Genomic DNA, 24,381 nt, shown 5'->3' on the forward strand with positions numbered 1-24,381 from the left:
GGCAGCACCTCCTCCCGCTGCATCCGGGCACTTCCGCAAGTGCGCGCATGCGCCCTGCGGCCTCCTATGGCAACGGCGGCTCCTTGGCAACGGGCGGGAGGCGGGGGCCGGAGCCGCGGCGGCGGGAGGCGGCAGCCCGGGGGCGGCGGAGGCCGGAGCCGCCCGCTCCCCCGCCCGGTTGTGGCGGGGCCGCAACCGGGAGGGCGCCGTCGATTCTAGGGAGGCGGAGGGGCGAAGCGCGGAGCCGCCGGTGGCGGGGTGGGGCCGGGCGGTGGGTCCCCGCCGGGCCGCTGGCAGGGGGCCCTGCCTCGCGTGAGGGCGGGCCGCCAGCCAGGCCCCGCGCCGCGGGCCGGGGGTGCTTGGGGAGGATGGCATTTCCCTCAATGCATCTCTTTCTCTCGGGGAACGTGTTTCTGCTGCCCTCAAACGCTGACAATACTATTTGAATAGCGCCCTGTGTGTCTTTGTACAAATCACCGGCCGTGCTCCACAGGCACATCATGGTGAATCTAGACACGAGCGAAAGGCAGAAGGTCCGATTGAGCCGGTTTCTGCAGTCTCTCCAGGGTGTTTACTCAAGCAAAGCATCACCTCCAACGCTATGTCTGACATCGGACATGATAATTTCACCGTTTTAAGAGGCTAGAAGAACTAGAACTTAAACTTGATTTTTTCGCAAGTTCCTGACAGAGTACTTCTGAAAAAATTGAGCATACACTTAAATAATTGAGATAACGCCTCAATTTCCGAAATCAGAACGGTTTGAGAAAACTAAAAGGGATTATGCTTGGCTGGCATAAATTTAATCTTCAAAGATTTGCTCAGGGTAGCTTGAATGAAATCTTGTATCTCTCTTATTCCAGTGCCTCCTAGGATGGGCGGGCTAAAGACTCGCAGCCTTCCCGAGGGGTAGAAGCGCACAAAGACCTTTGCAGTTTTTAACACACGGCAGAGATTGAGCAGGTCCTGGCACCTCTTGGACACCATGTTAGGTATCCTTCTATTTACTCTTTTGTATTTGTGCCCACTGAAACGGGCTCCTGCTGTGTGACTGAGGGCACACATCTAAAGCACCGTTTAAAGCACATTTTTTTAAACAGTTTATTGTTTCCTGATTAATTTTAACACATTATTTCAGCTGGTGAACAACAGCTTGGGTATGTTAAATTACCATAACCTTATGGTTTTCTTACAAATGAATCTCAAAATATAACAATGATTTTTATATCACTGGCTACCCAGAATATCAATGGTCTGTTTCCACGGGACATTTTAGGTCACAATTCTTTTTTCAAATCTCAGGATTATTTAATTAGAATTCCATAAAAGAAAAAAAAAACAACACACACATCAGCATGTCTGGACTAAGGTGAAAATAAGGTGTTAAGTCCAGAAAAAAATTGCTGTTTTCACTTTAGTCAAAATATGATCAGAAAATGCTAATTTTGTTCAAATTTGGAATCATTATATACCTTCACCTCTGAATTGTTTGTAAATACACAGTACCATTACCAAGGCAGGTCTGGTAGGCACCCAAAAGATGCCAGCAGTATACAGTCACCATATATTTGCATTAATCTACTAAAACTCACTGTGAGACTTGTGAATCACCTCTGCACTTTATAAATCGTGACTATTTTTCAGCAACTGAGCCTTAGTTTCATATGGGAGATGTGCACAATAAATTAGAATTGCATCAATTTAGGAACTTTTCTATGATCCTCCTGTTCAGCAGGTACTCAAGCTGTAGAGAGCTCAACAGTCTAAATAAACCAGGCTACTTGAAGCACACTTACTTGCCAAAAGTGAGGTGCATGCTTGATATGGTTGAATTATAGCCTATGGTCTAAACACTTCAAGTATTTCTGAATGCCCTTGTTACAGATGGCATGCAAACATTTGGAAATTGGTCAGGGATTTGGTGAAGCATGAGGCATAAACTAATACAGGGAAATACTTGAAACATAATTTGCTGGTGCAATCCTTGCTTGTCCCTTGCACCCTCAACTTTCACATGAGTTGATTCAACCACTACGGCAGCCAAAAAACAGTGCTGGAAGGAAGGGGAAAGGAGGGGCGATAGGTTTCTGCATAAGCCCTGTGTGACATCAAGTCACAGAGAAGTTCTACAAGTACCAGTCAGAGGTTAAGTAGCAGGAAGGCACGGCTGTGAGGGCAGCGTGGAAAGGCATATAGAACCTCTTCCTTTTGGCTGCAGTGAGCTCTTAATTATCTCCAGTAATCTCATTAAAAGGCACTCATGGATTGCAGCTCCGCTGCAGCCTAGTTGTATGAACACTGAAGCAAAGCTAGGGGCAATACTTTTACCTTTTTTTTTTTTTTTTTCTCCACCATCTGAAGCAGATAGAATAATCTGTGTGGAGATAACAGCAGGCACCTCGGTACACTTAAATGCAAAGTCACACATTCAACAAGTTACGTCCCGCTTGAAACAGTATTGACCAAGAAAGTTATCTGTAGCAGCCAGCCAACTGAACACCTACCAACTAAGATATGAGGAGCCATCCCTGCCCTGGAGTGACTAAGAAAACAAATGCTGTCCTTGTCCTTACCAACACAGAAAATGATTACAGCAGTTACTAACGTTATCAAGCCTGTTTCAAAAAAGTATACAGTGATGGATGGAGAGTGAAGGAAGCCGTGTTTTCATTGGGAACATACAACACGGCCTTTTCGATGCATCAAGGGCCTGTGGAACAGGGAGCACCTCCAGAAGGCCAAATGCTTTGAGGGATTTTGAATGCCTCAAGGTTTTTGTCTGTGATGAACTACGGCACACCCTGCTGAGCCACGGAAGCCTGGCGGGCCCTTCCGCGCACACCCCACATTAAACTGTCTGGCTTTTGATGTAGTATTGCCATCAAGACCCTTATCCTTGGGGGCCTAGAGGCCACCGTGCCTTCGCAGTTTTTAAGGATGACAATGGCAAAAGCAGGTCTAATGCAGATTCATGTCACAAATGTTGTCCCGCAGGGGATACAGGCATTCTGGTCCTCATGTTCTGTGCCTCGCCCCTTAAGAGCACACTGCACATCTTAGCCTTTCACTGAAGAGTGCTCTCCCACTACCACACTTACAAAGCTCTTCTGAACCGTTAGAAGACTCCTGGCATGAGATTCCTGCTGGTATTAATTTGGACACTTAACGTATGTTTTTACTGACAATTGTAAGAATAAATAAACAGCTTTTTATGTTCCCGTTTGGAAGGAGACACACCATTGAAAGAATCCCCCAACTATTTCCTGCTACACCCCTGTAGGTAGAACTGAGACTAACGGCTACAAAGTCTCATCTTAACCTTCCTCAGGCGTCCTCTTTTGGAGTGAGAAAATACTTCTTCTCCCATCCCCTTGACGCAAGCGGCTAATTTGATTACAGAAAGTCACCTTACTTCAAAAATCCGTATTTTACCAGTCAATAAGTTATTTTAGTTACCTTGGTTTGTCTTCCTTCTGCAGGTGTTCTGTTTAACTGCTTTCCTATGAGTTTGGCCAATCAAAAATGGCCTTACCCACAGCTCTATTTTTAGATTATTAAATGCAGGGATTCCAATGACAGCTGATTGAGAATGACACCAAGTCAAAGTTTTGGCTATACTTTTATTTACTTCACGTACTATGAACATATACATTACATGCTACAAAAAAATAAAAAAAGACTTTTAACTGTCAAGAAAGTGGATAGTGTTATAATACAATGGCACATGTTCATATTTTTCTTCAAACTGGTTTGGTTAGAATCCTTCCCCAAAACCATTAACAAAAATGAAGTGTTTTAAGATGATTAGAAATATTTGCATTATTAACAAATACAATTCAAACAGATTAACAAGATTTAACCAGGTCAAATATTAGTAAAAAGGCTGGGGGTTACCAAAATGAAATATATATTAAAAAAAACCATAGCAGCCAGTTGTACTTTTTAGTGTGATATAGTGTGTAAATGCACCAGAAGAACACAGTGTAATTGAGCATTCTGCTTTCACGGTGTATTTCTAGAAATGATTATTCTAGTTCTAACACCTGCCTATGCACAAGAGACCAAAACCACAGCCAAGTAGAGACAAAAGATTGTGACCAACATTCTTAGCAATGATTTTTTTGCACGCATCGGGAAGAAGGGAGGGAACAAATAGAAGAGGATAAACAAAGGCCACAAAAGGATTTAATCTACATGTTCATGAACATATGTTCTACCTATTTTCCTTTAAGAGCCTGGTAAGTTGAAATGTCTATTTCGTCCAAATGCAAACATACTCATTTCTATCACCTATGAAACAAAAATCACATTTCGGCTTAGAACTGAATAGTGGAAAACAGTTGCATTAACGTATCAGTTGACTAAGAAAAACTGCTTGACAAGAACTTGGGATTCTAGTGCAACAGCAGCTATTAAGACTCCCCTAGTATCTTTTTTTTTTTGCTCTTTCAAAGTGTACAAATATTTGCAATTTATACAGTCTTAACAAAGACACATCTACAAAGTTTGCAGGGTATTTGCTAGTCAATTCAATTCTTGTCTTTCACAATAAAAAGGCAAGATTTGCATAATAAAACTTTCAGAAAAATGTTCTTTTGCTATCTTAAAGAATTGCTGACTGGAAAGGTACAAACATATGGGCTTTCATTAACTGCAATTGGAAAAAATACTTCAGAACAAACTGTGTTACTCTAAAAACTCACAGTTCATTGTGTTTCTTTCGCAACACCTGAAGAAAAATATAAGCATATATGGGCAACTGATAAACTCACTATTAAGTCTGTCATTTCGAGTGCAGCTACTGAAAAAAATAATCAGTCATAGTAAATATCAAGGTCGGAGGAAAAATACAAATTAGCCTTAAAGAAACCAATGTGTTACAGAACCTACAGTTAGTTTCTCAATTTTTTTCCTCAAAGTAAATTTTGAACTAAGCTAGAAGAGATCCCACAATCACTGGCCTATCACCCTAACCAGAATAGCAACCCAGCCTAGAAGAGTACTGCAATTCCTGTTCCCGTTCTTACACCCCTGTCACAACTGTCAGTTTTCTAACAATCTTCAGTAGCGCTTATGAGATCGGTGATGGAAAAGTACAATTAATGTTAGTCTACAGAATTAATGAGTGCCCATTACCTGAAAATTAGTCAGACTTGCTGATGGATTAGTTTTGAAACAAAACAACTAGTACTTAAATAGAACAGAAATATTATGATTTCCAGCATGTTACACAGTTCTGAGGTAAAGTGTTACCAGTATTCTGTTGTACGGGTCGGTGCCTTGCAGCAATAGCTGTTGCAGTGGGAACTAGCCCTCGCAGCATTTACAACCGATGAGCCATTCTAGTCACGCGGGTTGTACCAACCCAAATAACGTTTTCAGTTTGATACTACTCAGAAAAACTGTTCTGTATGGATTACACTGTCGTCAAAGTTACAAGATTTGTTTGCTTCAGTTTGGTCACTAGACTGCTGTGCTTGGAAAACAATCCAGGGTACAGGCAAGGGATAGTTACTTCAGTGTTTAATTGCAGTTTACAAAACTTACTGAATCCATTCTGATTTATGTTAAGAGAAAACCAGATCATTAGAAGAACAGACTAAAAAAAAAACCAAACAACCAAGCAGTGCATAATACCACCTATGCAATGCACTGATTTTCATTATGAGCTAGGAAGCCGTATTTACTCGATTATGCCTTTTGAGAATCAATCCAGAAGCACGCAAGTATTTTCCATTAGTTTATTAAAAATAAAATCCTCATGAATTCACTATCAAATATTTTACAGATGGGAATTAAACCAGAAGAGTCCCCAGAGTAACTTTAAAATAGAAGTAGTATTTGGTTTGTCAGTTCACCATGTCTGACACTGATTTGTACTGTAAGAGTATCGTACAAGAGGAGTACTGAAGAATTCTAGAAAAATTCAACTGGCCCTATATAATTTAATTTTATTGGAAAGCAGTGTCAATATTTTAGTATATTTAATGAATCAAACACCGCTTTAAAGCTACGCATTAAAGTGCTACGCACGTATTTTTCAGCACTGATATGGATGTTTACACTTCCATAAGCCTTAAATTTGTGGATAAAGAGAGATATTGGTGTGTTAATAAAAATTTTAATTTAAAAATCAGCTGCTATGTTTGAAGCATCAACAGTACTGAAGAAATCAATCTAGTGTCCACAAGATTCTAGAATTCTGAGGTTGATTTGATCTGTCATTTACCACTAAAATGGTACGCATCCGTAAATCATAAGGCTGTCCCCAACGGGCTCTACATAAATCTGTACTGTGCATAGTTAACTGACCATGCAAAGCACTACATAGCCTTTCTAGGACAGAGAATTCAGGATGGAAAAAAAAATACATGGAGAAAGCTCCAGGATAAATTAGTGAAATTTCTATCTATATATTGAATTGTCTAAGGTTGATGTTCGTTGCCTGAGGAAGGAGCAACATAAGCAATAGGACTGGAGAGAGCTATAAATGTTATGGTAACATCTACATTACTGCTTTCTCCAACCGCTGCTGCTGGCAAGGTCCAGTCTGCTGTGCACATGGACATAAGCAGGCATTACAACCTCCGATCATGTACTAGTTCTGCCACTTGACACACAAGTTATCTACGGTCGTACCCTGAATTACATGACCCTTGATTAAGGAATGGTGGTGTTCAGTCCCAGGGGTTTGCAGGTTATCAGAATGCTTATACAAGCAATACCGCTTTCAACATCTGTCGGAACGTAGTCTTGATGGCATCTGCAATAAAAACAAGTTGAGATTGTTCCCATCTGTAAGCGCAACTGTTGAGCCACACTCAGCTGAAGTCCTCGTCAGGATTCTGTTGATCCAGCAGGTGGACATGTGTGAATGGAAAGTGACCACGTCTGCCATTGCATTCTCCTTCCCACTGACCACTCACGTTAATCTTTGTGACCTTTACCAGCTCACCGACCTGCAGGGTAAGAAATAAGGAAGCGTTACAACTCAAACACACATAGGATGAGCTGCTGCCCCTCCCCTTTGGTGTCGTATCACCCAAGCGTACCAGATACACTTCCAGAAAAAGCAGTTTTACTCTTGACTGTTTTTGATACACCAGCCTACCACCCAACGTTATTCACTCCTGAAGAAAGCAGAGAGAGAAAGAAGCGTACCTAGATTAGGCGAGAACTACCTAAATCGAAGAGCCTGCAATCCAACACCGATCTTGGAGCACTCCTGGGACTTGACATCAGCTGCTATCACAGCAAATGCATCTCGCTGAACTGCCAGAGGCTCGCACTCTGCTTGTACTCCATCCACAACCTCCCTGAGGGAGGGAAGGCTCGCAGGTGTACAAAGCGAACACCAATCTGCAAGCTCCTTCATTTCAAAATTCCACTAAGTGCTTTTCAGGTAGGATTGAAAAAGTTCTGGATAAGTGGGGGGATATGTGTGTATATATATATATATATATAGCCACAGATTATAAAACACTGGGAGAATAAGAAGTTGTGCCATAAGGCTGCTCTGTTCTTACTCTGAGCATCCACTACTAGCCACTACCAGAGGCAAGGCCAGCCGAGTCTTGCCTACCATGGCTTTGTCACATAAATAAATTCCATGGGTACAGTAAAGACAACCGATGCCTTCTCCCTCTTATACCCAAATGGTCTGGCTAGAAAAAAGAATGGTTACTATGGACCCATGAAAACACTATGCTCTAGTTTAAGTGTCCAGTTCTAATGTACTACACTAAATAAAAGCACAGTAATATATTCTAATCACCAACCTAATATTCACATAACCAATTCTAAAGGTATTGTCTCCCTCTGACAAAGGGGGAAAACTGCACAGCAGCCACTTTCCCAAGGCTGTGCAGTTTGGCCATTTAAGTCGAGGCCACAAGCTTAGGTCTAATCAGTCCTCAACTCTGTTGAATCCTGAAGGGCACTTTAATTAAGCAGCACTTAGATAACCTAGGAAAGCACAATTGGCGTTGTAAAGACAGCCAGTGGAGAGTTAATAAATGCAACATTAAACAGCTGTCTAGCCATTTCTACCCCTCTGTGTAGAATTTTATCAATAATCCTATTTACAAGTGACATACAACAGTTTTCAGAATTCTTCCCAGGCCACAGATGGAGAACCCTTTTGGGACAAATATACTCTCATCTTCTTTCACTAATACTGTAAATAAACTCTCAGGGCATGGCCACAAGCCGCACTGCATTTCATCCAGAAATTCACTGAATATACAGTGACTAGTTTACACAGATGCTCCTCACTGTATTCCAAATTAATCCAAAATGGAATCTCATTATTCTCACTTTCCAGGCAGTGAATGAAGAACAAGGAAAACAATTTAAGATGTTACCAATCTCCATTAACTTTACAGGTTTTAATCACTTGCCATCTTCTGCCAGAACAGCTTTTAACAGTTCATAAATTCAAACCACTACATGGACATCTAATTAAGCTTCCCGTACCTCTGATGATCACTTATCTGGTAATGAGAGGCACACTTGGGACTCTTGCTGTAGCTTTATTTTTTCCTTTTGTAGTCATTAGTATGGACATTTTAATGAATCATATTTTGAAGAAAATCCTCTTATGTATTTGCTACAGGCAAAAAGGAAACCTTCCTCGACTACTGAATGCTTGTTGCAGCTCTTCAGGAATTTAATCATGCAGTATGTATAATTTTGCTGCTAATAATAATCACCGGGGGGTTGTAGCAACAAAAATACTCTGTTGACCAAAACAATACATCAGCTATAATTTAACAAGGATAAGATTAAATGTGACAATACCAGAAGCAGAAAATCTTATTTCCTCATCACAACCATTACAAGAACACTGTCCTACATAACCTCAAATTGCTTCAGACCTGGATATAATCTACGTATCAGCCTACAACAGAAAAGTATAACACCTCCAACCACTGGGCAAGAAAAAGCACGAGTTGCACTTAATCTTGCTGTTTCTAAGGTATTTTTCTTAGAACGTTGGCCTCTGCTCTTACTGAATATCACACGCTACTTCATGTTCGTAGAGTTTATCTTGGATACCTTATGACAAACTCACCTGCAAAAGGTGGGTTCAACAGTGCAACGATAGCGAGTTACAATATGGGATGCTTGTGACACTCCCAGAAGCATCCTGCAGCTGTTTGTTTGGCTTTCAGGGGTGTTTCAGGGCCATTGCAGCAAAGGGACACCCATTTATGAATTCTCCTTACTATAAGAAGCTACACCCGAAATTTGCATTTCAATAATTGTTAGAAGAGGAAAGACCTCTGAGCTTAAATATTCCTTTTTTACCATTATGGCAATTTCATTTAGTAACCACTCTTTCTGTTACGTATTAAATGAAAGATTAATGAAACATTGTATCTTCTAATTTCATTTTTATATATATATACACACATATATGTCTCTCTACACCTACAAAGCATGACTGACTCTAAGTAAGCATATGTCATTTCATAAATGCTATCTTAATAAAATGGCTCCATTAGTTCCTTAATAACTTAAAGATCTTTCTAGATCTGCTTTGAAACTCTGCATATTAACCTACAGTTCGACTACTCTCCTGAAGACAATAGAGACCTTTTAAAAAAAATTACTCCATATTACAAGTGCTGGGATTTTAAAACATTTAGACTAGAAGTGGATGCTCTCTCTGAATTCTCCTCACTTAACATTGACTTATGGTATCATTAGTCTATTCTGCATCACTCCACCACACACAGCACCTCAAAAACAACACTGTACCCTGCTATAAAGCCAGATTTGTCTCAGTCTTCATCAGAAGTTTTAAAACTAAGTATATCCCATATTGCTTCAAAGCAAAAATGAAGGTTCATGTGAAGACTTCTGTATGCTGTGGTTTTATTCCAAGTACTCCTCTTTGGTAAGGTCAAGATGGCAGAGTTCTGCTACTGTTACAAAGAAAAAAAAATAAATCGATCGATCTCAGAGTCATTCACCGCACAGATCTTCCCGTTTTCTCCTCCCTTTTCTCTTAATTCATATAGCCTGACAGCTCCTTGAACAGGGCCAGTTACAAGCAAAATAAAAGCTGTCTCCTCCTGCTGAATCTTGTTTCCATAATTATAGCACAGCCTTTATCAGAACATCATTTGCTCTGACCCTCCTTCCTTGAGCTCTTCAAACCCATGTCAGTTTTCAAATAATAGAACAGTGCAGATATTCTGTTCGCAGTTTGGGCCAAAAATGTTTGCTGTTAAGAATCTATTTTCCTAAGAGAAACAGTGGGATTCACCCCCACCCATGAATATTGCCAGATTTAAGGATAAGGGTTTTCATTTGGAAAGAATCCCACTTTCTGTATTTATAGTTATTAAGAGGTATGGGCAAAAAAGAACTGATAAGATTTAAATAATGCTTTCTACTAAGTTATCTAAGAAAGAGATCTCTAAATAAACAGAGAAGGAACACCATGAAGTGAAAGGGAACGAGGAAAAAAGGAGACAACAAGAAACAGTACTTTGACAGACAAGATGAAGAAAAACTTGGAGAAAGTGAAGTGCATATTGCTATTTTTTCCTGTACAGACATTGAAAGCAACTCAGTAACATTGTGATTCAAAATTATTAAAGCTGCGAAGAAGCTAGGAAGGCCTATCAGAAGCAGTGATAAATGGCTCACATTTTAAAACTAAAATTTCCCAGTATTATATGCAGAATGAAGAAGCCTCGTTATTATTGCATTTCTTAAATGTAGAGCTGTAGCAAGCCAGGAATACATCATCCTAACCAAGACGTTCAACTAGTAAGTATTTAAATAAGTTTACAAAGCCTACAAAGGCCATTGTTCTACTATAAAGGTAGAAAGACACTATAAATCTTTCTTACACCCTCACACAGACAAGCTGAGCCTACACACTTCTCAGTTCCCCCCTCCCAAACACTTCAGCTCTCTGGCATATTAACATAAATTAGTGAAAGACGCCAGTGGTGCAAGCTAGCTCAGAAGAGAGATATTCTCCATGAAACTACGCTTTCTAAAGCACAGCATACTTGACAGATCATGTGAGTTTAACGAAGAGGATTGAACTAACGTAAGATCAGCCATAGCACTCACAGGCTGTTCTTCAGCTTTCACTCTAAGTTGCTTATGATGACTCAGATTATCAGCATTTTCTCACTCTCTATTTCACTCCATGCTACCAAACTGTGAGTTGGGCAGTGTTGTGCGGTTCTGCTCTAAGTGAAATTAAATGTAAAGTTAAGCTTAAGAGAACACGAGTAGCAGACTAAATAAAAGCTTAAAAACAAAATCCAGAAGGAAAACCAAAAGGTTTTGATAAATACGCCACAATATAATACCCAGTGGCTCAAAGAAAATCTAACATCTGGTAATTGCAACAGTCCACAATGACATTCAGGAATATTTCTAAGGTTCAGGAGGTGGCTGGGTAGAGAGAGTGAGAAAAAGAGGGAAAGAATCAGCATTTTAGGCTGTACGAAAGTCTGCAGGATAAAATCTTCACATGTTTCCCCAAAATCCGGTGAGTCGGCATAAATTTCTATACATGCTTCTCAACCTAAAAATTCACATTCTGTATCCTGGCTCTCTTTTGATTCAGAAATATAACAGAACATACAGTAACTCAGAGTACATTTACAGTGCTTCCCTAGATAAATTTTTACCTACAACAGGGAGAAATTTCACATCTCCCAGGTTGTACATCAATTATCAGATCTGCAGAATGTGCTGCATTTGCCAATTCTGCACTGAAGACTCATACCTAGAGTTGCCACATCACTGAAGAACTGAAGTGACTTTTTGCTACGCACGATTAAACAAAGTATTTGAGAGTGAAGAGGAGATGCTCTGACTCAGCACAGAAACTGTTTTTTCCCAAGTACTTAAAATGTTATATAAACAGGAAGTCAATTAGGTACCAGGAAATTCCAGACCCTTTAGCTCAAAGAAAGCCTAGATTAAAGGATACAATTTACATATCATCCTAAGGCAAAGGTCTGCCACTGAGAATACCTTAGTCTCAATTTCCTCAAATGTAACTTGGGGGATAACTATCTGATGTGTAGAGATAGAGCACTCTAGTCTCCTTTTTAAGAGGCGGGGAAAAAAAAAAAAAATCAAAAAGAGCATGTACAAGTACTTGATCATATCAGGAAGTGAATCAACCTCAGGGAAACTCTCTGCTTTATTACAAATCATACTCCATCAATCACTGCTTTACACGAGACCTCCCTGAAGAACTGTGATGTATGTTCCTGCTTCACAGACTAAAAACCAAAGTAATCTGCTTGAAGTCCAGATGTTACAATAAAACCCTATGTGTGACCATCATCATCTCAGTCTCTGTAATTTTAAAGTGACTACCAATGTTTCCACTGATTGCTTTTAAACTGCTGACAGACCAGGGAAAACAAAACCAAGACCAACAAACAACCCAGCACACCTTTTAAAGATTGGGGTGAGGCAAGCAACAGTGAACACAGGTTCAGATACACAACTTATGAACTGCTCCCTCTCCCTCCCCCCTAAAATAAAGTCTTCAGAAATGAAAACATGGATGGGGAAACACTTATGTTAGTGATGTTTGACAAAAGACATGATATTGGTTCAGTAACCTAAACATGCTATAACAATCAACTCTAGTCTACAAGTGACTAGTCACTTATTCATTAAAAAAAGGCCTTTATCCATTAATCATGACGTAAAACCAGTATTACAATGCTTTTCCCTCTCTTATTCCTACAAAACTATAACGTGATTGAAAGGGAAATCCCTTGAACAGATCTCTTCTTTCTAAGTTTTGCCCATTATGTACCTCCAAAGCCAAGGCTGTCTTGTCGTAGGCATTAGGGACTCGCTTCTGGATAACCCGGGCATAAATAGGGCCATTCTGAAGGTTAGGGAGCGGAGTGTTGATGCTGGGCTGGGCATAGGGCCCTGGCTCCGGCCCACCCAGTGGTTGTGGGTGGGAACTATCCTGGTTACCTCCAATCAGAGTAGATACTGAAGCAGAGGAAGGTCTATACTTCTCGACGTAAGGAACAGGTATCATTCCCCTCTTTCCTTCGCTGTCTTCTGCGTTCCACCATTGCTCTTCAGGTTTATCCCGGATTCTCAGTATGTCTCCTTTCTTAAATGGAAGATCTTCTTCATCATTTCCATTAAAGTCAAAGAGAGCTCGCACATATTCAGCTTCCTCCTGCCGGAGGATAACGCCACTATTCTGCCTGGATCGGGAAACGGGTTCTATCAAGGTTGTAGTGTCCAAATAGTGTATTTTGTAGAATTCCAGTAAAGATGGCAAAGAATCAAACTCTTGGTCACCTATTCGAAATCTGGTGGGATTCAACCCTGAAAGAAGAAGGCAATATGTCAAAGACAGCATACAACAGTTAAAACTGCAAATTAAACATCTGAGAAGAAAAAATACATTTACAGATAAGTAATTTGATACTGAACTTGGTCATGTTTAGATCAACATTCATCATACTCAGCTCTTCTGTGTATTTCTAATCAAAGACAGCACTAACATGATCATGAAGACAGAGTTTTATTTTTAAAGATAAAGGAGGAAAAAAAAAAATCTTTGGCACTGCCAAACTTCCCAAATTAGGATAAAAACGTCTTGTTTTCTTGAACGTTATACAGAACCAACAGATAAAAGTGTATGGTACACCTGAGTTTCTCAGGAGCCTTTACAATTTTCAATAACAGACAATTCCCTTTTTCTTGTCTTAAACTCTAAATCTAGGAAGAAAATTAAATTTTGGTACAATGTCGAGGAAGTTGGTTTGGGCTTGTTTTTTTTTTTACTATCTTTTGCGGTTCAAAGCTATTTCAAAAGGACAACATTGCAATAACGGTTATTTACCTGTTGTAACGTATCTTGGGTTAAAGGCATGGACACTACAGAAAACCGCTTAGCACAGCAGCAAACCATTTATGTGAATGAGCAAACGAAGTTATTTTTCATTTTGAGAAAAGGTACGACTAGTAAAAATTATGTATATTTTATGCATTGCAAAGCAACAACATGTATTTTTGTAATGGGTATAATTCAGTCTTTTAATCTGAAGTCTTGTAGTTTCTTTGCCATATTTGTCAGACGGAGCCTAAGCTATAAATCCCAACCTCAAATACATTAAAATACAGATGATGTTCATATCCAAGTCACTAGAAGTATCGAAGTGCAGATATCCATTTCAGTTTCCAATCTGTGCGCTGCACTTCTTTCCGTTTTATGTTCTTCAGGCTTCGCTGGGGAAAAACATACACATGATGTTCTATTTCCACCACACACTGTGTAATCAGTTATGGGAAGAATTGTAGAAGGCTGGGGGAGGGTAGTGGAGAGGAAAAGATTCACGCTTTAATGAGTAACTCTTTTAGCAAGAGAGATGCTTACTTTGCAAGTCTGTTCCTCTGCAGGGAATATCTAACAGTTCTGAGACTTAGCTCTTGAGTACAAAGCTAGCAGAATTCTTCAAGCTGTCACTGATCCAAAACCCCCTTCAAAGTAGCACTGTCAGCATGGAAAGCTAACACTACAACAAGTTCTTTCAAGAGAGCAAACGGGGGTTCTAATAGAGGAAAGGGCAGATTCAATAAGATCAACGTAGACAAACACCCAATAAGTTTTGAAGGAACATAAACATTAATGAAACTGGTTACAGAAAATTCAAAGAAGCAGAACTGTCATCAGAAAATGCACATTTGCATGCATTAACAGCCCTGAAAGACTCTCAAAAGAAATGAGCACAAATGAAATGACCCCCAAACCCAAAAACAATACCCTCAAAAAATTACAAAAAAACCCAAAACACAAACCAGCATCGCCAAGAAAGAGAGAAGGAAGCTAACCTAAGTATCAGTAAGAAATATGAACCCAGCATGGAAAGAGAAGTGAGATTCCACCTTATTCTCCCGAAGTGTAATGCTGAAAAGATACAAAACCCCTTCAACTTTTGTTGATGAGATGTAACCTACAGCTCTGGACTTAGCAAGGACTGGAATTTCATCTCAGTGGCAGTTCTTAGCTCTGTGGTCTCACAGGAGGTGACTCCTGCCTGAACAGGCAGCATCCCTACACCACTTCAAAACAGCTGAAGTTCCCTATGGAAGCATATACTATGACCTGGGAATGCTGCTCTAGCACTGCAAGTGGGAAACCATGCTTTGTGACAAGTGGTATAGACATCAAGTTTCAGACAAACCTGGTGACAAAAACATGAGCACGTATCTGCTACTCTTTTAGATGGGAATCTTTAAGGATCAAGGCTTATGGAGACACTTATGCCAACAACAACAACAACAAAAAAGTCACAGAAACTTCAAGAGGACCAGAGCAGCAAAGATCTTTGAGGCCATATGGAGAAGACTGAATCTCAGGTTATTTCACATGACAGAAATCCAGAGCCTGAAACACTAATTTACCTCTGTAAAACCTGCTACAAACTGACTCAGTGAGGAGGCTGAGATGTGTCTCCAACAAAGTAAGTGTACACAGAAAAAAACATTAAAACTCAGAAAATTAGCAGTTCATCAGTAACATTCATCAGCCTTGTCAGCATCGAAATCATCACTAGGATGGAACAAGGGTTTTGGGGTCTTTTTTTTTTTTCTTTTTTTCTTTTGAACAGATTCACCCTCTTGAATTAATGCTTAACAGCCCGAAATAGCTGCCAAATGTACTTGAATACAACCAAAGTTGGACTCTAAGAGGAAAGTCCACTGGAACTTTATGTATGGGGAAGGAGTGACAGAAATCAGTATACTGTATCCTGAAAAATCATATTCTAAAAGACATTTTGCACCACTGAACAACAGCGAGAGAGTACAGACCCTCCAAATGCATTCTAGGACCAGAAAGATCAAGGCAATCCATGAACAAACAGATAAGCAGCAGAAAAGAGACATTATCTTCACAAAGAGAACACTCCCAGAATACCACATGCACTTCTGATGCTTTTGTTTTAAAAAATCCAAAAGGCAGCTACAAAAATCTGAGGTCTGGAAAATCTCTTTGCAACAAGCAAGCTACAAGCTTAATCCAAATTAATTACCGAAGAATATAAAGGCAGCAACCTGGTCACCATCTGGAGAATTTAAATAGAAGACTTATAAATTCAGCTAAAATAAGCACAAAAAGGACAAAATAGCTGAAAGTCACAGTTGGAAAAATGCAGGTTGGAAATAAAATACAACCACACCTCACCTTACTGGTAAACTTTCTATCAGTTTAAGTCTTTTGTGTATGCTCTTGTTCAGCTACAAGGTAATGAGCTGAATGATGCTCACTTACACAGCGGGGAAATAACTCTATTCACAATGGGCTTTGAAGCTTTGTCTTTCCCTGGTACAACGAAATTCAAAGATTTCAGGCTCAGAGGAATTCTTCAGCTTCCTGTTTGAACTGTAATACTTCTCATACCTGTAGGCCAATGGAAAAATTAAGGCAAGATCTACCACAAGGAAAAGCTGCAGCAACAAGGCAAGTGTTTTTTGGATGTTCTTCTCCTTCATGATTCTGGGACAGCGTTCTTCAAGGTGCAGGTTTGAGCAGGACATTGTCCGCATCTTCTGAGGGCTCTCAGGAAGAAGAGAAGGCGTGTAAAGGTAAATCCAGCTACTGGAGGAACTTTAGTCACTTCCTATTAAAGTTGGACAATCAGAGTACTAGAAATTATCTTCCCCCAGCTCTGTACAGCTGAAGGAAGAAGAGCTGTTCAGCTTGCATCTCTACCAGCAGCACTAGCCAGCTCTGTAAGATGACTCCTCTGAATGAGGAGCACAAAGGCCTGAGCATCATCTTTCTTTCTTATGCCATCCTAGCTCCATCTGCACTAGGACTTAACCTGACTCCATCCATTTCAGCATGTCAGAACAGCCAGTGAAACCTCTGCTCTCAGGAAGGTGAGGTAAAGAGTTAAAATCCAAAGTGTCCCAGAATTAAAGAAAGTTTCAAATCTGGACCCTGCCAGTTCTCTGTTTATGATGCACATTCCCTCCTGACAAAACACTTCCACGCTCTCTTGGCTTCATGGCAAGTCTGGAAAAAGATTGCTTTTGTATGTTTTAAATATTGTACAAATAGTGGGGAAGTAGAGGTATAAAACACCTAATATTCTGCTTCGTGAGAGTGCGGGCAGGTGGAGTAACCACAAAGCAACTTCTCGCTTTCTCAGATGTCTTGTTTTACGTTTTACTTTCTCTCTTAACTCCAGTTGTGTTACTGCCACAAGACAATCTTCCCTTTATTCCTAAGCATTGGCAAGCTTTCCTTTTCAGGGCAGGGAAGACCTCACAGAAACACAGGTTTTCCTTTTTGTTTCCAGATCCAGTCTGTAAGGGTGCCCCCCTCCTCCCCCCTCAATTTATAAAGCATGTTTTGGGCAAGAAAAGCTGTTCTTATCATGCAGGGTACTGAGACACAAGGCTCTCATTTCAAAGTAAGACATCGCAGTGATGTAAGCCAGTTTCCTCCTGGAGCATATGGGAACTCTGCTACGAAGGCGTCACATTCCAGCCTGTGTGTTTCCCCCACTCCCACAGGGACACCTTTTCTCCTTCTTAAGTACCTCCCTACTCATGCCTGAGCAAAACAAGATAAAAGCCATGAGTGCCTATAAAACCAGTAAAACCCCCTTCACTGGCTCCTGAGAAGAGCCCAAAGCACACCAGGAATATATTCTTACAGAAGTGACATATTGTCATTTCTGCAGATAATCAGAGAATGAGAGAACAGTAGATGTCTAATGCATATGCTCTCCAAGTTCCCATTAGTTTGCACTTTAAGACCATAACAAACAAAAAAACCCCAACCCCAAACCCCCCAAGTGTCAGAGTTGAACCATACTGCTCACACGTATCTAAAGCCATTTCACATACAGCTGATTAGAATATCATTAAGTAAAGATTACACGATTCCAGGAAGTACAGTTTGAACTTTTTTTAAAATCACAATGGAATTGATTTAGAAGCGTTAAGTTAAGCAGCATGTTCTTAAAATGCATATTTAGTGAAAACACCACCTTCTACACTGTATCTGTCATACTTTCCTACTTCAGAGAGACAGATTTTACAACACTGTAAAGTTTCTGCCTTTATTACATCATACTTTCAATAGAAAGCATACCCCTCTTCAGATAGTTCAGGCATTTTGGTTTAGTGCATATCATACATTTTTACCCTGGACTCATACATCAAATTGCAAACATACGATACATTTGAATATTTTCCCTATTGTCCATTACCACGCTAATGCCTGCATGGAGTAGTTTCTCTTGTTTGGGATTTCTTTAGACTGCGAGATTTTATCACAAACAATACCCTAATTCCGATTCAGTTGTTAATCTCCATCTCCACTGGAAACACAGTGTTTTTCTTGCCCGTAATTCAGTGATTTCTCCTATTTTCTTTTAACGGCCTTAAAACGTTTCAGGAAGACGTAGCTTTTTCGAGAAGAACTGTTAAATTCGTTTTTCATTATGCTGAAAAATCACCTGCAAGAAGTTAGAAACCACAGCATACCAGGCAAAAAGTGAATTTAACAAAAAGTTAGCGAGTTTATTCTAGACCTTAGAAATGGAAGAAAGTATCATGGTTTTGTGACACTAAGGCTTTTCAAACTAGGGACGACAAAGCTCCTTATTCATTCTGTACTGGACCTAGGTTCCTAGTATCCCCTGCACACAGCAGCGTTAAAGCAGTCATGAATTGCACACACACTTACTGAGACTAACAACAATCCACCTAAGAACCTGATCTGGCATATTCAGATTTCCCAGTGAGAAGTGTGCATTTGCCAAACAATCAATTGCTAAAAAACCTATACCATACAATTAACATAGTAAAATTGTTTTAGTTTGACCACAACAAATAAGCATAACAATTTGTAAACATTTACCTCATTTTACTGCACTAGTTTCCCTACCCAAACATGAAACCATCTTCAACCTTCTACCAACATTTCTATCTCCCTCCCATTGCAGAATATCCCCCCACTTTTTCCTGAAAGAACAACTTAATTACACTTTAAGTGTAACTTAATACACACACACCCCTGCAGCTTCTTTGGTTTAAGTGTGAAAAGCGAACAACATCAGCATGGTGCATAATTTATTTAAAACTACTAAAATGAGTTACCTGTGGTGCAGGAATGATGCATCACCTACCCTCATAACATCCAGGACAAAAAACCAAAAAAACACAGAGGCAAACAAAACCGTAATTATACTCTTTAACATACATTAATCCTACTATGCCAACAACCTACACAGCTACAACAGCAGCTGCTCTTCTAAAACACAGAAACATCTAAAACGGAGGAGAATTGCCTAAGGGGCATTTAGCTATTTTCAAAAAGAACACCAAAACTCCAGAATGTTTGAACACCTGTAACATCAGCCTGCCCACAAAACGCCAAAAAATGTTACTGAGCTTAAGAATGTAACACAATTAAAAAGTCAGGATGGCTACGTGCTAAAGTGCTACCACAATAACATGAAAAGCATCGTTTTCCCAGACATGAGTTGCTCTCCAGAAAATGACCGCCCAGAAGTGACAGACATACACACTCGTGTTTTTCTGTCTTTAAAATCTTATTAGGCTGGATTCCACAACAAACCATCCTGCTCTATGTAATACCAGTCATGCATTTTAACAACTTGTGCACCAAGCCTCTGCAAACCTATGGCAAAAAACCTCTGTCTTCACAGACATGAGACAATGGGGGATCCACCACGTCTTGTGGCAAACCATTTTACCACCCACAGCAGCAATGACTTCCACTCCCAACTGAATTCAGCCACCTTTAACTTTTAACTTCTGGAGCTTTTTGTGACTTGAGTGCACTCTGCAGCTGTAGCAGGTTCCTGGGATAAACACGATGACTTCAGGCTCTCCCAAATTTGCCAGTTTGAAATGTTCCCCTGAGCAGGGGAAATTACTGTGTGTCAGTGCAAACCTACTGGCAACGGGTTTGTTTTTTTCTTAGATTATCTCCTTCTTAGTCAACTACAGTCTGTGCAGAGACTGAAAAACCCTTTCCATAACGAGTATTGTTGCACCTTCCTAATACAGGTCTCTTATCACAACCATAGATCTACATCAGAAAGTGACCGTCTCTGCAGCAATTCATACACCGTTTACTTTCTGCCAAATCAGTTCACCAAATCTCTTCTCACGTGGGTTTACTACACTTCAAAATTACACAGTGGTTCCTTCCTGAGATACTAGCAATACACCCACATCATTTTGCAAGCATTAATATCCAAATGTGAGCAGTTCCACTACCAACTTCAGGAATGTCCCCAGCAGGGATACTGCTGCCTTTGTATTGCAGGTTCTCACACACCTAAGGACACTGCATTGCTGGGGGCTCTTGTTCATCTGTTACAGAAATGCTGCTTCTCATGGTACAGTCTCCCCTCTGACACAATCAGTATCTTCTGCTCTACAAGCAATAGACTTAAACACATTGTCTTCACATTAGACGTCAGGCTGGTAAAACATAGTATCAAACCTTCCCTTTCAACACACAGTGGAGAAAGAAACCTGAACTTCACATCTGATTTAAAGGAACAATTGCCTTTACATTCCTGAAGAGCTCCCACTCTTAAACCACCCACATAATACTGTGATTCGTGACCTGAAATTCAGCCTCACAGTCTGCCTTCTAATGCAAAACTATCTTGTCAGAATTCAGACTTTCAGATGACACTTCCACAGCACCGTCCCCCAGCTGAGATGACATGGAGAATCTATTAACTATAGTTAAGTGGTTTATGAAAACAAAAGAACGTGCGAGCGCTACAGCTGCAGGATCTTTCAGGCGGGCTGCAACAAGAGCTCAACTCCAGTGTCTAACTACGGTATTAGGTGGCTGGAAGGCAGGTGCAGGCAGATGGCTCAGCTCCGTCAGCAGCTCCACTGCAAAACGTAACTTAATTCCACTACAAAGAGCTCCACGACTTGAAACACCGCCCGGGAGGAGAGCGGAGCCGCCCGTGGGGAGGCGCACACCGGGGCTCGGCTGCCCAGGCTGCCCTCCCCGGGAGGGGCAGGGGCTGGGGGGGCACCACCAGCCCAGGGGGTCACTCACCCGGGGCCCCAGGGCCCTCGCCGCCGGCCCGCCGGCCTCCCGCCGGCCCCAGGCTGTTGACGATGTAGTGCGAGACGCGGGAGCTCTCGGATACCGACAGCACGAAGTCGCCGGGGATGGTGCCCGAGTCGCGCACCAGGAAGGTCCCGTGGCGCTGCCCCTGCAGCAGCGACACCGCCTCGGCCCGGCTCAGCCGCCCCCAGTACCAGCTCGCCCGGTCCTCGGAGTCGAACTGCCCGGCCATGGGGGCCGCCCGCCCGCAGGCCGCGCTCGCTCCCCCCGCCCCACCGCGGGCCGCCGCCGCCCGCGGTGCCCCGCTCCGCGCCCAGCCCTACCACCCAAAATGGCGGCCCTGCCCTGACCTCATCTACCGGATGTGACCACACGCGCGAGGCGTGACGCCATCTCCCTGCGCAGCCCGAAGGCGGGGGTGGACGCAGGGGGCGGGTGTCGCTTGGCGCGCTGCGCATGCGCCATGGGGGGGGGGGCGGATGCGCGCGCAGAGCGGGCTCAAGAGGGAGGCGGGAAGGCGGCGCTGAGGGCGGCGGCGGAGCCGCGGGGTCGCCTCGTTCGCTCCGTAGGTACCGGCGGGGCCTGTCCGCGGCTGCGATGGTCGGCTCTGGGTACCTGGGAGCAGCAGTGGCCGCCTCCAGGGCCGGTCTCTCCTCACGCCCTACCGGTGCTCTCGCCTCGGTGCCGCTGTTGTGGGCCGGTGGGAGGAGGAGGGTCCAGGGGCGCCGGTGTAGCCCGGCCCTTGCCCCAGGAGGGCGGCCGGGACGTGTCTCCGCAGCTGGTACATCCCGTTGGAAGGGCCGCGGTGTCCCGATTCCCCAGGTCCCGGCTTCTGCCGCTCGCTGTGGTGGCTTGCGTGGAGCCGGGCTTGCCTGCGCCTTCGGGTGCAGCTCGCTGTGCTTTTTCCTCCAGAGCTCTGCCAGCAGTTCCTGCCTTCATGTCCCCTGCCAGCGGCACGTTCCCATCCCGTGCTTGTGCCCGCACAGCTGTTTTCGTGGGACTAGATGCTGAATTAGACCAATGAGCTGTTCAGGGTTAAAAATAGCCCTGCAAAAGAAAAAAAAAAATATTTTCACACTGGGCAGTTCACTGAGTGCGTTACTGCAGGGGCCTGCAAACAGGGAAGAGCTTAAGTTCTGCCAGTGCCACATAGAAGTATGTGTCTGTGTGTGCACAGAGCAATGTCTGTGAGAATGGAGCAATATTTACCACTTTTAGATTGTTCTGCAAGACTTCTTAAATTCCAGGGTAACGTCTATAGAGCCTGAATAAGTGTGTATTGAATTCTATTGCAGCTCTGCTCAATTCTGTGAGCTTTTTTCCAGGAAGGAATGGGCTTTTTCAACTGTGTGGTCTCCATGTGGCAGCGCTTGCATAAACAGAATGTTGGAGCATAGTTGTCCTTAACTGTGAGGGTGCCATGTTCCTGCCTGGCTGGCAGTATCTTTATTTTCTTGTAGGGCACTTGGCAGCCCTGTAACTGTCTCATGGATGGGACTTCGGCATTGTGTCAGGTAACTAGGGGTGTATTAACCTTCACAATATCTTGCTGAGCCAATAGTCTGTCTTACAGGTGCTAGCCTATGGTTCACCAAATACATAAGAAAACACCAGGTGCTTGATTTCAGCTTATCCAATGGTTTGATAAATGAACATCCTTCTGCTGATGCTGTTCTCACTCCAGATGGACTGTAGGTAGGAGCCAGTCCTATGACCTAATCAGTCGTAATCAGCCAGTTGCAGAAATAGCTCACTTCCATGCCTGCATTTTTCACAGGTTTGAAAAGCTGCAGGTCCTTGTTGAGAGCTCGGGACACTAGGAGGGTTAAATCACACCAACAAGAAAAGAAGTCCGTTCTGTTCAGCCATTCACAGACTTCAAACGAATAAACCAGGACTTACAATGGCAAAATTCACCATTCTTCCTGCCAGACCGCTGTAAAAAAAGTCTCCTTTTGACTGAGGGCCCACAGACTGCTTTTTTTTTTTCCTCCCTTCCCAGTCCCCGCCCTTGTACCCCATCTCCCCCTGTTTTCAGCTGAACCACAAAACTGCAGAGAGTTGGAGGTTTTCAGCAGGTTTGGTTTTCTCTGCTGCGAGCGGTTGGGAATTTTATCGCAAGAGTTCCCTCTGGTGGTCCGGAGTGGGGAACTGAATAGCGCTCCTCTCGTAAGACGCTCCTTTTGATACTTTTACACTGGAACGATTTCTTATTCAGTCCCGCTCTGGCCTTCGTTATTTTTAAAAGCCTTTCCTTCCTTAGGGCTTCTCCTGATAATGACTGGTAACATTTTCCAAGGTTTCATTTTTCGTGCTGTATTTAACCCCTGCACCCCCCGTGACCCATCCTTTCTGCACAAAGGCTACACAATAAAGGTGGAGCCCTTCTGCCCAAACCTGCTTCCTCCACTGGTCTGTCACAGGCAGCGGGATTGCAGCCTGAGATGAAAGAAAAACAAAGCTCTTGGCCACAGTCTCAGAGGAATAAAGCTAAATCCGTTTGTAATTCTGAAGAATTCACTGTTAATAACAAGATTCTGAAAGAAGTTGTAAAATATCAAGAGAATATTCCATTCACCTACTTGGCAGTAAAACCTCACTGGCACCCAGGCCTAGTTTTCCTCTCCTGATGTCCCTACCAGTCATCCTAGAGATGATTTTTTTTTTTTTCCTAAGGAGCTCTAAAACTTTGGCAACTGATCTAAAGCGCCAGTTAATCAGTCGAAAGTTTCTTGGTGAGTTCAGTGAGTGAGTCTTGAAATGGTGCCAGGTGGAAAGCGCTGTGCTACAGCCACGTTCTGTCCTAGGCGACGTTCAAGGATGTTAAAACAAAACAAGGAAACATCTGAGTTAACCGAAGGCTTCGTCTGCTCTCTGATGACAGCAGCGCTGGTGTCACGTAATCCTGCCCGAACCCTTACTCGAAGGGCCAGGCTTTGTAAATCTGGTCTAAATCGCGTACGTCAACACCGTGCCCTACTTATAAAATTAAAACCGAAGGAGGAAAAGGTGCATCTTTTGTTTTCTTTTCCCCATGACCTCAAGAAATACCGTTTCTGCCCCAGAAATGTATTTCCTCTTGCAATTATTTCAGAAGCTGCTCCTGGCAGGAGGTGCCTGTGTCCTGTTTACCACTGATGTTCACGTGATGTGCGTGTGGCCTCTGCCGTAGCCGTTCACACCTGGCTTGGAAGTATCACCTGTGTCGGAGGTTCCTGCCAGATGCTGGATATGTGATGTCACCCCCAAATATAGCACTTTTGGTGAAT

At 42.3% G+C, this 24,381-nt stretch overlaps 1 protein-coding gene across 2 annotated transcripts; it reads right to left on the minus strand.

Annotated features, from left to right (window-relative positions):
- Window positions 1-3,600: 3,600 nt before the first annotated feature.
- On the minus strand, window positions 3,601-21,344 carry CRK (CRK proto-oncogene, adaptor protein). 2 transcript variants are annotated; one of them, XM_086475084.1, is made up of 3 exons: window positions 21,155-21,344; window positions 12,815-13,350; window positions 3,601-6,959 (listed from the first exon to the last, which is right to left on the minus strand). In XM_086475084.1, exons 1-3 carry the CDS (start codon window positions 21,342-21,344, stop codon window positions 6,822-6,824), a joined length of 864 nt encoding a protein of 287 aa, XP_086331210.1. In that variant the 3' UTR covers window positions 3,601-6,821. The 2 variants fall into 2 exon arrangements, with proteins under 2 accessions (XP_086331210.1, XP_086331209.1); XM_086475083.1 differs by having other exon boundaries at window positions 21,101-21,344.
- Between the last annotated feature and the right edge of the window lie 3,037 nt (window positions 21,345-24,381).

This window comes from Leptosomus discolor, chromosome 18 (genome assembly GCF_034619465.1).
Source record: "Leptosomus discolor isolate bLepDis1 chromosome 18, bLepDis1.hap2, whole genome shotgun sequence".
In the NCBI taxonomy this organism is placed as follows: Eukaryota; Metazoa; Chordata; class Aves; order Leptosomiformes; family Leptosomidae; genus Leptosomus; species Leptosomus discolor.

Bases quoted from the DNA above. Each gene is read 5' to 3' on its own strand.
- CRK (XM_086475083.1), bottom strand. From the start codon at position 21,344: ATGGCCGGGCAGTTCGACTCCGAGGACCGGGCGAGCTGGTACTGGGGG. The intron at 13,351-21,100 runs GTGAGTGACCCC...TTCTTCTTTCAG, and splicing joins CGAGGGCCCTGGGGCCCCGG to GGTTGAATCCCACCAGATTT. The intron at 6,960-12,814 runs GTACATAATGGG...CTTACCCTGCAG, and splicing joins AGACAGCCTTGGCTTTGGAG to GTCGGTGAGCTGGTAAAGGT.